The sequence below is a fragment of the Thermoascus crustaceus genome (genome assembly GCF_041956765.1).
Source record: "Thermoascus crustaceus strain CBS 181.67 unplaced genomic scaffold VTN00scaffold_3, whole genome shotgun sequence".
Classification (NCBI taxonomy): domain Eukaryota; kingdom Fungi; phylum Ascomycota; class Eurotiomycetes; order Eurotiales; family Thermoascaceae; genus Thermoascus; species Thermoascus crustaceus.
The window spans coordinates 641,245-654,575 of record NW_027192529.1 but is presented as its reverse complement, the minus strand read 5'-3'; the positions used below and the strand labels follow the sequence as shown (position 1 = coordinate 654,575).

Below are 13,331 nucleotides of genomic sequence, written 5' to 3'. Positions count from 1 at the left end.
TGACAGCCGACTCCTGGTGTCCGGCTCAAGAGACAAGACAGTCAGGCTCTGGGACACCGCCACGGGCGTCCTGCGGCAGACCTCAAGGATTAAAGGAGTAGTTGATGACCTGAAATTTTCTGAAGATGGTTCATATCTGAGCACCAATCTGGGATCCCTTGATATCCAGTCCTGGTATGACAATAATACCTCCAATTCACCTCGGGCGAATGTCGAGATATTTATACTTGACCGTCAGTGGGTAACCCTCCACGGCAGAAAGGTACTGTGGCTTCCTCCTGAGTATCGGCCCAGCTGTTCAGTGGTTAATAATAGTACTCTTGCCCTGGGACACGCATCAGGGCGGGTTTCCTTCATAGGATTTTATGCATAGTAGGCGTCAATAGGGTTTTCTGTTTATACTTATATTTTCTAATCTCTTTTCAAGGAGGGCCTGGGAGAACTGGACAATTTATACTGCTCTATCCTGCCAGCAGAATCTGTGTGTAACGGCGGACCTAAGACTTCTTAAGCGGAGGCTCGTTGGGTTTATCTTGAAGACAGAAAGCAAGGAAAAGAGATAGATGAATAGGCCGTTACTAGCAATGTTACTGTCAAACTGCACGAACCTAGTAATCCGAAGTTATGATGATGAAAGCTCTGATTATTCGAATCTACCTAACTAACTGACTATTTATCTCACAGTTGGTCGAGCCATTTTGGATTCTCTGTTGGGAGTTCTAGATTCTTAATTCTGGATATTTTGATTCTAGGGATTCTTGATCTGGATCTGTAGGTTCTGGATATTCTTGAAGAGGTTGTCTATCCCACAAACGCGTAGCAGGCTGCATATCCTCCAGACCACAAGGCGTAATCAGGGAGAAAGAAGAAGTTAAAGTGGAAAGGAATAGAAGATGCTTTGGATAATGTGACAGCGCTCAGGCATAGCAGTTAGTGTATTAACTATGGTAGCTAGTCCTACAAGATCCAGCGCATGAGGAAAGAAAGAAGAATTACGGGCATGGTGGGAGTTCCAAGATATAGACGGATTGGTGCAGCAGAACCATGCCGCCTTCCAGACTCAGTTCTATCAGTCAGTCCATGCTGCGCCGTCACACTGTGTGCTCTGCGCGCGTCACCAGTGGATTCAGCTTGTTTCTTTGTTGTTTGCCTGTCCATTTCCTGATCAGGTTAGCATCGCGCACATATAACAGCTGCAACAGCTGCAACAACTGCTTCATCTTCTTGTTCATCTTTTCTTTCCTTCTCTAACGAATTCTTCTGTATCCATCTTGGCTTAATAGCTCTCAGCTTTAGTCTGTCACAAGAAGCTCGATCATTCCTTGCCCTGTGTTTGATTAAATTACGCAACTCGGATTCCCATATCATGGACAAGAAAGCGCCTTTTGCAGATTTTGAGGGAGTTATGAATGCTGTATCCGAGTTGGTTGATCTTACAACTGTCTGCTTCTCTTACGACACTGATGACGGCATAGGAGTCGAATGCGCGGAGAATTTACCGATTTCACCTTAGTTTGTGAAGGTGAACATTTTCAAGTGCACAAGGTCATAGTGTGTTCTCAATCAGCGGTTCTGCGTGCTGCCTGTATAGGGCCTTTCAAGGCAAGGGCTCCATTTAGAGCCAATATAATAGCCAAATCTGATCATACCACAGGAAGCATCATCAGAAGTTTACGAAATGAACGGTGACTCATTACCCATGGTTCAGAAATTTGTGGATTACCTTTACACTGCGAACTATGATGAAAGCATGCAGACCGCAGATCAAGAATGCGCCCCGCCTATTTCTACGCTCCAAGTTCATGCGAGAATGTTCGCGTTGGCAGATAAATACGACGTCAAGGCACTCCAGATGCTCTCATCAGAGGAGTACTCAAACAGACTCGAAAGCTCTTCCACCGCTTTAGAATTCTTGGAGTCTATTCCAGATGTTTACACCTTGACAGCACCGTCGGTAAAGTCTCTCAGAGATAAGGTGACCCGTTTCGCCAGGATCAACCTTGAAAAGTATCTCGACCCATCTGCCCGGGAAGTCTACGAAAAGACTGCGATTGAAGTGCCTGATTTTATAAAAGATGTGCTTGACCTATACATAACGAAACCTGTAATAGGAAATTGTTACGACTGTGGCCCCTATATGGCCATGGATGCTTTACAGGCCCGGTGTCGTCGATGTCGCAGGGGAACACAAAAATATTATTCATTAATCGCCGGAAATATTTTATGACAGCGACCTTTGGGGTTGTCTGATAATTTCATGTTGCTGCACTTAAACATATCAATGAGCTGGAAACTAAGCCTTCCTCAGATCATTTCCTTTGCCTTTCCTCCAACTTGTTGTTCCATTGTTCTTGTCCATTGTCTCCTACAGTCCTTTTGATACTATTTCCTACGGAACGTATGCTTACATATTGGTATTGAAGACTACCTTCATGAATTCATACGTCACGTCCAGGATACTGCGAGGTCCATCCGGTGAGAGCTTGGGAGGATTCAGAATAGCTTGCTGCACCGCTTTCATACTTGACGGAATTGCCTTGCGTCCAGCTTTGGCACTTGATGTCGTACATTGAACGCGGTCACAAGCTGACCACAGATCCTGCGGGGGTGGCCTAGTTGAGTTAAGAACTAGATTCATGATGATGGCGCGATGCTTTAGTACGTCAACCGCAAGTTAGGCTCATAAGCGACCACTGAAAAGGTATCTTTCAAGGAAGGGAAGAACTGTAGTCAATATGCACGTGGAACAACCTTGCATGTGAATATGATGTGTTTCTTCTTCCATGTGATTACAGCAATCACCTCAACAAGTCTCCTGGCATCCTTTGGTATAATTGGTTGTGCACATGCTGGCAGGTTATACCTGCATCTTTACCCTCTTAAGTCTTAAGAATCACAGCACAATCTTTTCTCAATAGTGCTCTACAGAACAATATTCTTGGTGACAGTTATGTTTGTTTTCCTCCTGCAGAGCATACTTTATGAGGCTAATGAACTGCAGATCCAGACTATCTCAATCTAACTGGAAACTGGCTGTATACCAGATTGCACCTGTATTTACAGAAGTGCTGTAGAACTGGAAAGTACTATGAGAGCTGAAGTCAGCGGAGTCCCTTCAACATCCACAGTATGTTAACATTTGAAACATTTGAGCAATGGGACCGATTTGCCCGATTGCACACCACACTCAACGAGTTCATCCATGTACCAGTCACACTGTCTACTCCCAGTCCTACCGCCCCTGACCATGCGCTTGATGAAGACTCTTCTACCTCACATCAGAAACAGTCAGAGTCGAATAAACTCCCATTACTCCAATTGGCTGATTGGAAAAGGAAAGTCCATATCATAAAATCCTCCGAGCTGTATTCACTATTCTATCAAGTGGAAAGTTACTCTCAACGGCAGGGTAGTGTGGAATGACACGGAACAACACTTGGTTATTACCTTGACATCTTATGCATAACAGAAGATGCTGGCATTTCATGTGTATTCAAATATCATATGGCTATCATCTGTTTAGCTCTGTTGCACTGCGTCGTCATCATTCCGTTTCTTTCTTTCTTTTTCATTAGGGGTCGATGTTCAAAAATCCAATAAAAACAACAGCATATTTGATTGTTTGAAGCCTTGCAGCAGCATGGATTCCAGCGGCACCACAACTGCCTCAACAAGGCTAAAGGTGCGCCAAATAGCGTCTATGGCTGCCATGAGGCTGAACAGCTCATACATGCATCCAACCCCTGTTTGAATGTAGACATGAAGAAAAATAAATGCCCTCATGACTGCTTTCAACTGGTTTTCAGCTCTGTAGTCAACTGCAGAGAACAAAGACAATGGAAAATGCATGTTCCGGTCCTTGGCAAGACTCAAAAAGCATGGATTCATAAAAAGTGGCAGATGGAGAATTCAACTAACCAGTCACATTGCAAGTTTTCAAACTCCCCCTTTTTTTGTTGATGAGTGTCATCTTGTATTTAGAAAAGTAGCCCTTGGTGTCATGATGTGGTTCCTAGGGAGCGTTCTAGGAGCCAAACCACTGCACTACTGGCAAAAAACTAGGATACAAAGCCAACGGCTTCGTACTGCTCTGGCTTATATAGCTTCTTGCCACGCCATCACATCACCCCCGCCTTACCTAGGAGCTGCCCCCAGCACCTCCAGGTCTTAGCAGCCAGGCATGTCCATAGGCGCCTCGGGAAGCCATATAAGCTAGCCCCCAGGGATCACAAAGACACCCTGTCAGCCGCAAGGCCTCCTCAGGTAGCTGGCATCCTCAAATCCCCAAAAGATGGGGGGGAATGCACTTACGCCCAGTCCGATTCGAACCCCCAACCGGTTGGCTTCGTGTCTGACTGGTGAAAACTCCCTGGGATATAGTCCCCTATACAAGCAGTCTGCAGAAGAATTGGAAGCCACCAAGAAGTACTTGATGGAGAATCTGGACAAGGGCTTCATAGTCCCTAGCGGAGCACCTTTTGCATCACCCATACTGTTTGTCAGGAAGGCTAATGGAGGCCTACGCCTCTGCGTGGATTACTGAAAGCTGAACACTATCACCAAGAAGAACAGATACCCCCTGCCATTGATTGACGAGACCTTGGAACGCTTAAGTCAGGCAAAGATCTTTACAAAGCTGGAAATCCGTCAAGCATTTCATAAGATACGAATGGATCCGAGCTCAGAAGATTTGACAACCTTTAGAACCCGATATGGGGCCTATAAGTATAAGGTGATGCCTTTTGGACTGACTAATGGGCCTGCAACCTTTCAGCGCTATGTCAATGACATCTTCCTGGACTACCTGGACCAGTTTATGACAGTGTCTATTGACGATATTCTTATCTATTCCCAGGATGAACTAGAACACCAGGAACATGTCATAAAGGTGTTGAACCGGCTTCACAGGGCTGGGTTACAAGCAGATATCAAAAAGTGCGAGTTTTATTATTTTATGTTACTCAGATGAAGTATTTAGGCTTTATAGTTGGCACCAACGGCGTTGAGGTTGACCCTGAGAAAGTAGCAGTGATTACAAACTGGCTGGTCCCAAGTACTGTTAAGAAAGTTCAGTCTTTCTTTGGATTCTGCAATTTCTACCGGCGCTTTATTAAGGACTATAGTCACATTGCTCGCCCACTGTTCAACTTGACCTGCAAGGATATCCCTTTCTATGGGAGAAGGAGGCGGAACTCTATGAGATGATGATGATATTATTACTGCTTGAAAGAGGATTCTAAATGTTTACACGAATGTGGAATAACATAGACACGCGAGAGGCTAGGCCTAATTGGGTAGGAGGGCATATCTTCCACACTTTCAAATTTGATATCTGATGCTTAGAAGCCTTCCAGGAACTGAAGAAGAAACTGTGACGGCGCGGCAGGCATCTAGGCGTTGAGCATTTCTTTGTCTCTGGGATACTGCCGGTCCTACTTCCCTATATATTTCATGTTGCACGAAGCTCTGCAAATTCTTTCCTTTCTTTTCCTCTCATGCTCTTGATTCTGTATGACAAGCTACCGTAGTTTTAGCTAATAATACTATGACTGAGCGCCGTCACATAATCAAAAGCATCTTCTATTTCTTTTTACTTTAACTTCTTCTTTCTCCCTGATTATGCCTTGCGGTCTGGAGGATATGCAGCCTGCTACGCGTTTGTGGGATAAAAAACCTCTTCAAGAATATCCAGAACCTACAGATCCAGATCAAATATCTAGAGTTACGAATCTAGGACTCCCAACAAAGAATCCAGAATGGCTCGACCAACTGACAACCCCCAAGAACCGAACCCCAGCAACACTGGAACTGACGAAGCTGGAGAACTACGCCGGGTTTCCTTTCTCCCAGAAGAAAACAATACTCCTCAGACAATCTCCCTAGACGAATTCCTTAAGAAATGCCGAACTAATCCGAAGGGCCTCTTTGAAGGGCTCCTCCGAATGTGGGACTTCCATCAAGATGAAATGAAACATCAACTTGAACTTGCTCAGCATCGCGAAACCAACCTGCAACAGCAATTTGAAGCTTGTGGCCAACAGATTGATAAATTGATTGCCGAACGAGATCGTTACAAGGAAGCCTATGTTGAACTATCTCTAGAATGTCGTGAGAGCCGTGGAACCCCAGCTCCTGAACAACCCCATAGATCGGTGAAATTACCTGATCCACCTATCCTGACCGACGGAAAAGACCCCAAATTTGATGACTGGCTGTCCCGGATGCGAAGCAAGCTGAATGCTAATGCTGACCATTACTCAAATGAATTATTCCGGATTGCCTATGTCCAGAACCGAATTGGCGGTCGCGCTGCTAAACACACTGCTCCCCGATTTCGCGAAGGTTCGTTGAATACCTACCAGAATGCTGAAGAGATCTTCCAACATCTGAAATCAATCTTCTTTGACCCCAGCCAACGCATGGCGGCTCGACACCAGCTCCGAAACCTGCAGATGAAGCCTTACCAGAAGTTTCATGACTTTCTTGCCACGCCGTCACACTCGGCATACCATTCTGTGTCAGAACAGTGAAGCTTCAATACCATATAAAGTTCAAGGGTATTCAAGTAATTTATTCTGCAGTCAGTTAGTTTACATCTTGGCTTTAAGCTATGAGATTGAAATTGGAGTGTTTGGGGTGCGAGTATTTTTGTGAATGATGTTATCTACCATCAAAATACTGGACCTGGTCTGAAAAATAGGCTAGCTGTAATGATTCCTTGAGGCTACTGGTGCGGGAAGACATTTGATAGCTATAAAGCAGAATAATGATGGCCTGACATGCAACTCCACTCAGATTTGGTTGAAGTAGCTAATTCAGAAAGCCATTAACTAGATGGGCGAGGCTATTGGTGGAGAGCCCACTAGTAATCAAATATTATGTGACTACCTAATGTGACGGCGCTCAGTCATAGTAAAATGATGTATTACTACGGTAGCTAGTCATACAGAATCAAAAGCATGAGAAGGAAAAGCAAGGAAAGAATTTGCAGGGCTTCGTGCAACATGAGATATATAGGCGAGTAGGACCGGCAGTATCCCAGAGACAGAGGAATGCTCAAAGGAATACTCCACACCACCTACCTTACCGCCTAGGTGCCTACCGCGCCGTCACACCTAACGCCTACGCAGCTGCTTAATCCAACCTACAAACTCCGTCACGGTAAGAGATTGTCAGACTGCGCGAACCTAGTAATCCGAAGGTATGATGATGAAAGCTCAGATTATTCGAATCTACCTAACTAACTGGCTATCATTTACCTCATGGAATTAGGGGTTAAGACCTTCTGAATATGGATATATCGAACGATTCCGAAAGAATGATGTATCGATGCAATATAAAGGGGTATTGCAAGCGTAAAATAGCCAATCATGGGTATAGGCAGTATAGTTTCTTTATTGCAGGGATTCTGGCCTTCGAGATGCCTGGATCGGCGCGTGCTGACTAGGCTCATAGGCTTCTTGGCATACCACTAGGTTATAGTGGTAATATTCGGCTGACACTACTCTACTTCCCAACCTGGTTTACATCAGTTGGTGGCTGTGTGCAGATGCCAAGTCGCTGAGTGTTTTAGATGTAAGGAGGTCATCCAATAAGAGTGTGATAGTTTTCAGCTGGATGGGCTCACACGCTGAGAGCATTGAAAGTTGCATCCTTGAAGTAGCGGTTTCTATACATCTGGCCAAGTGGGGATTTCTCACTGTATCTACTGTCTGCGGGGATATCCCTGGCTTTATATGATCCGGAGAAAAGACCACCCGCGAGTGGATTATAGACGACAATATCAAGGCCATAGCTTCGGCAAGCATGGACCAGTTCAGATTCAATTGAGCTCGCTGTTAGCGGTTCAAAATCGGTAAAATGAGCACTTAGCGGCTATCCTCAGGTACTATTGCCTGATCTGGTAGTAAATCGGCACTTTATGTAAATACGTACTGTACAGTAGTTCAGCTGATAGATGGTGACTATATTGTCCTAACCAGATAATAATTTTCTCTATCATTCCTCACACAACAATATAATATGACAGGCTACTTCAAATACGCCCACACATTATTCAAGCTCTCCGCCCACGTCGGGTGCACCCAGACGGCATCCCGCAGTTTTTGGTACGGCATCCCCCCAATCATCGCCGTCTCAACCATACTCATCACTTCTCCCCCCTCCGTCGCCAAACACGTAAATCCCAAAATCAATCCCGTCTCCCCATCGACTACAGCCTTCATCACCCCCCTTGGCTCCCCCGTCTCCAGTGCTCGCGCCACATAGCTCATTGGCATCGTCGCTGTTAGGATTTTCCGGTCAGGAAATTTGCTTCGTGCTTCTTGCTCGTGCAGCCCGACATGTCCGACTTGCGGGTCGGTATACACGACGTACGGCACGATTCGGTCTCTGGTCGACAGCTTGCGGCCTTCACCCGACGGCGTAAGCAGATTATCCCGGATGATGCGGAAGTCGTCGTACGAGATGTGCGTGAATGCCGGCCCGCCCTTGACGTCGCCCAGCGCATAGATGGATGGCGTCGACGTCTCGAGATACTCGTTCGTCGCGATGTAGCCCTTGCTGTCTGTTTTGACGCCGGCGGCTTGCAGGTTGAGCGCGTCCGTGTTGGGGATCCGACCAGCGGCGAAAAGGATGTGCGTGCCTGTCACCGTTTTGGCGCCTTCTTTGAACCGGATCGCGAGGTCAAAGGTGTCTGGTGAAGATGGTGAGATGCTTGTGGTGTTCGCTTCCAGGTACACTGTCAGCCCGTCCTCTCTGAAGATCTCCAGCAGCCTGTCCGTAATGTCTTTATCTTCCTGTGGAAGCAACTGCGTTCCGCGGTGGAGGATCGTCACTTTGGCGCCTAGTCTGTGGAATAAATGTGCAAACTCGATGCCGACATATCCGCCCCCAACAACGACCAGATGGCCTGGCACGGTATCCAACTCTTGAATAGACGTTGAATCCAACACTCGCCCCTTGTCAATCGTCTCAATGCCATTGAGCTTAGGCGGCGCCGGCCGATTTCCCGTGTTGATAAAGATCGTCTGTCCCTCCACGAGCCTCTCACTCCCGCACCCGTCCTTGGTCGTTTTCACTTTCAATGTCTTTGTGTCCAGAAAACTCGCTTCTCCAGTCAGAATATCGACGCCCGCCTCTTTCGTCTTCCGCTCAGTGCTCGCGCGAAACGAGTCGACCATGTCACGTCTGCGCTGTCGGACCCTGACCATATCGATTGTGACGTCATTCTTCATCACTTCTTTTTGGTCTGTCGTGTGAACGCCATAATCGGGTGCTCGGCGCGTGAGATAGGCTACTCTGCCAGATGCGATCAGTGTTTTTGTGGGGGTGCAGCCTTCGTTGATGCAACATCCGCCTAGGTGCTCGCGTTCGATCAGCGCTGTCTTTCGTCCTGCTTTGGCGAATGCGGCTGCAAGGGGGGTCCCGGATTGCCCGGAGCCGATCATGATGATGTCGTATTTGGTCGTTGTAGCCATTGTTGTGAATGTGAATCGTTGGAGATGGTTGAGTTGAGACAGGTGGGAAATATGCAGGGTTCGTCGAGGGACAGAGGGTGGTATTTTCCTCGTGTTCGTGTTCGAGTTCGGTTACTCGTGGGAGAAGATATCGTACTTGAGTTCCTAGGTAAATAGGTACAGTTCAGTTCCTTTCCTGTCTAGCTCACCCGATTCGTCACTGCGCTGCCCTCATCATGGTAGCATGGTGTAGACAATGTCTGGATATTTCAAGTACATAATTCTGCATCAGAAATTTACTGCCATGTCCATAGATAGACGCCGAAATAGTTATAGAAAGCAATGTTCTTATTAAATTCATCCGATCAAACGTCCAAGCCGAGCAGAGTGGAGCGAACTCCTCCAATTTACACAGTTCCCTAAGTGGGAGCGGAGTTCCTTGCAGGGTACAGTACAAGTAGATAATGATGAAATTTGATGATTTATGAACTAGTATGAACGTAATCGGACAACGAGCGGCGCAGGACAGCGAGCGGCGGACCTATAACTCCGAAAACACCGCAACACCAATATATTAAAAATCTAGCTACCTAACAGCACGCAATAAATGAAGTTATGTACATAAAATAAAAGGCTATTTCTTAGGACAATTGACACTAGTATGACCAACCACATCGCAGTTACTGGACCACAGTGGTGCTCATTTCTTAGACACTCTATCCTACTCCCCCATCTGTATCTGCTCAGCTTCCTGGGCAAGCTGTTGGCCTTGAGCGCCTGTTAGGTGTAACGGCGGGCCTAAGACTTCTTAGGCGGAGGCTCGTTGGGTTTATCTTGAGGACAGAAAGCAAGAGAAAGGGATAGATGAATAGGCCGTTACTAGCAATGTTGCTATCAAGATTGCTATTTGAGTTGACCACGGGGTCCTAATCCCCATGGTTAAGCAGCGTCTTATATACATGCTGAGTTCTGCCCGGAAATACCTATCCGCTGGACCATGACCATGGATCATGGAGGTGGATCGTAGACGATCCAGTATGGCCACGTGACTAGACGTCCCTTCATCAGCCTTGTCAGTGATCTCTACGCTGTGCCGTAACACTAGCTTACTTCTGACATTATCTCAGCATCCTCAAATGTGAATTCAATTAAATCACTTACAGCCTCATGACTGTATGATAGATTGTCAATCCACGCATCTACCGCATCCAAGTCCCAACAGTCGTTCTGAAGTTGAAGAGATGGTTCCTGATTGAGGATATGTTTTTATTTTCCTGCTAACAGAAGAGGCAGAACGTTGGTACTCTCGGCGTTGAAGAAGGCGAGAGAGCGTTGTAGGTCGGACATATCGAGAGGTAAAATAAATCGCGATGATAATCTCCTCGTCTAACCACTGCCTTCCAGTGCCGGTTTTCTTCATTGAGCGGTTGTAGAACTATAGTGAACAGTAGGATGCTGATTAGTGGTGATTTTTTAAGATTTGAATGGAAGGGCGATCTTAACAGAGCTGGAATGATGGTCCAAGAGACAAGGCTTTTTTCTTCTCCCTTTCAATAGCCAGTGCTCTAGAGCAATCATCCCCGTAGACCCATATCCCTCAAAAAAGGGAAACAGAGGAGCGCTTACTTTATAAAACTATGTGCCCAGCTCCTGGCTAAAGTCTGCTGGAACCTAGTTGAGAGGGTATCCGTGCAATTCAACCGTGCGTCGAAATTCCTTCCTCGTATTCTCGTAATCCTGAAGGGTCTGTGGAATTATGTTTGCAGAAAGCAATGTGCTCATACTATGTAGGCATGACAGCACTGATAACACGTCCAATGGCGGCGCCGTCTCGCAAGGAAGAGCTGACTTGGAAAGGTTTTGATAGATATCTTCCCCATGTGCCATGAGCTTGCTCTCCAATTCATCGACCAGCTCCAATAGAACACTCCTTTTTAGCATCTGCCATATGAGTCTGAGCCAAAGCGTCAGTATATCCCGTTCTTTCTTCCGGTACCGGGCCTGAAAAGGAAAGTAAGTGTAATCATGTGGGGGAGGTAGTCGACTCCATCCCTTCGGGTACTGCTTCCACCTGCAGAAGCCCCTCATGGCTAAGATAAATCGCCTGTTTATCTTGTATGCGATACCAGCTGTACATCATTGCTCCGTAGTCAATGATACCCAGGTTTTCTGGAAGGTACCACTCCCGGTTTAACTCCCTGATTCAACAATTGATTGTGTTCAGTTGGGATTGAGCAATTGAAGCCTTCTCAGCCATAACATTGTTACAAAGCGTCTCATACAGCTAGATAATGTGTTTGGTAGCCCGCTGATGTTTATGCTGGTGGTATGTGCGGAGTTGTTCACATACCGCATGGCTTAGTAGATATCCATCTGGGGCTTGGTCCATGGTTTAAAGATGCATTGATCCCGCACTACGGGTTTCGCGATCATTGTACGCTTTATATATTGATCATACCTGGATATAATAAACCCCAACAGTAGTCATCCTTCCTATCTTCTGTGAAAATCCTCATCCTTATTAATTCAGTTCATTAGCCCTAAAACTTCTGGTTTCACCTAAAAGGATATGAACCTGGTATTTCCAAGGGGACACAGGACGGCTTTAGGAATGGTGTGAGGATGGGTTGAGAACGAATTATGTCTATTCGACGTCATTGGCAGCGTCGCCTTGTTACATAATGGAATTGAGTTGGTCAATGGCAGTTGGACCCTGTTTATGAAGCAAACCCAGGTCTGTATTCAGATATTTTTAAGCAATATAAGGGTATCTAAATAGTGATTTAAAGAACCATGCGTTCGTAGAAAATAACATTTTCTAGTCAAGCTATTTCTTCGGTGAATTTGCGGGTTTACACCACTGTCCCTTGGTCTCGATTGGATCGACGGATCACTGGTCGGTGCATGCAGCCGAGCTCATTGGAATACTGCTGGCTACGGAGCTGATTCGCCAAATGCCAAAGATTCAAAGTGCCGAGACCACGGGCAGGCGGTCAATGACCATTCTATGCGACAGCAAGTCCGCGCTACAGGCGATTGCTAATCCATCCAACAAACCTGGCCAACGCACTGTTCATGCCATGCTGAAGAAGGCTGAAGAGCTCAGGGCGCAAGGAACTCAAATTTGGCTCCAGTAGAAGATGCCCGGACACAGCAATAACCCGGGAAACGACGCGGCAGATCGACTGGCCAAGGAAGCAGCAGGCCCGGACAGACAGTATCCCTTCCACAACCTGTTATCCCGCGACAAGGGGTTCATTCGAGACAAAACCTCCACCGAGTCGGAGACCGAGTGGAAATCGTTGAGCAAGGGAGCACATCTCCGCCGTCTTGATGCCACGCTACCATCCGTCCGCGCAAGACGCCTTTATAGTTCGCTGCCGCGTAGTCGAACCTACCTGCTAACACAGCTACGAACCGGCCACTCGTGGCTGGCAACGCACGGCAAGCTGCATCGGCTCCGAGAAGACGACAGGTGTGAGTGCGGGGCCAAGGAAACGGTGGTTCATGTCCTGGTGGACTGTCTGAAATTGAGAGATCAACGCCGGGAACTACGGAGAAAGATTGAGGACGCATTCAACAATACGATGTTTATGCTAGGAGGACGCGGGCAAGAAAGTAAGGAATGTAGGCTAAGTAACTCCGCCCAAGACGGTACAATTGGTGCAGTACTGGACTTGGCGGAAGCATCTCAAAGGGTTCGAAGCCGCGCGCCAAGAGGGCCGCAAAACAGAGAAACAGGCACCTAGGCCACCACAGGCCTTGATGAGGCTCTAAATTTGTCGGGAAGTAATGGTCCACTGTAAATAGATATATAGAGAGATAGAGATAGTGGTAGCCTGCATATCGCCTATGGCGAGGGGTCGGGGTAAA

The 13,331-nt window shown here is 46.7% G+C and overlaps 4 protein-coding genes across 4 annotated transcripts; 3 read left to right on the top strand and 1 right to left on the bottom strand.

Moving 5' to 3' along the window:
• Positions 1-1,678: 1,678 nt before the first annotated feature.
• Positions 1,679-2,207, top strand: VTN00DRAFT_5421 (uncharacterized protein; the record flags this gene model as incomplete). Its single annotated transcript, XM_069431951.1, has 2 exons — positions 1,679-2,056; positions 2,112-2,207. The coding sequence occupies 2 exons, from the start codon at positions 1,679-1,681 to the stop codon at positions 2,205-2,207; spliced, it is 474 nt and encodes a 157-aa protein (XP_069287858.1).
• Positions 2,208-5,756: 3,549 nt separating this feature from the next.
• On the top strand, positions 5,757-6,530 carry VTN00DRAFT_5420 (uncharacterized protein; the record flags this gene model as incomplete). The annotated part of the gene is made up of 1 exon (XM_069431950.1): positions 5,757-6,530. The coding sequence occupies one exon, from the start codon at positions 5,757-5,759 to the stop codon at positions 6,528-6,530; it is 774 nt and encodes a 257-aa protein (XP_069287857.1).
• Positions 6,531-8,030: 1,500 nt separating this feature from the next.
• VTN00DRAFT_5419 (uncharacterized protein) lies at positions 8,031-9,479 on the bottom strand (the record flags this gene model as incomplete). Its single annotated transcript, XM_069431948.1, has 1 exon — positions 8,031-9,479. The coding sequence occupies one exon, from the start codon at positions 9,477-9,479 to the stop codon at positions 8,031-8,033; it is 1,449 nt and encodes a 482-aa protein (XP_069287856.1).
• A 3,119-nt stretch (positions 9,480-12,598) lies between these two features.
• VTN00DRAFT_5418 (uncharacterized protein) lies at positions 12,599-13,235 on the top strand (the record flags this gene model as incomplete). The annotated part of the gene is made up of 2 exons (XM_069431947.1): positions 12,599-13,085; positions 13,156-13,235. The coding sequence occupies 2 exons, from the start codon at positions 12,599-12,601 to the stop codon at positions 13,233-13,235; spliced, it is 567 nt and encodes a 188-aa protein (XP_069287855.1).
• Between the last annotated feature and the right edge of the window lie 96 nt (positions 13,236-13,331).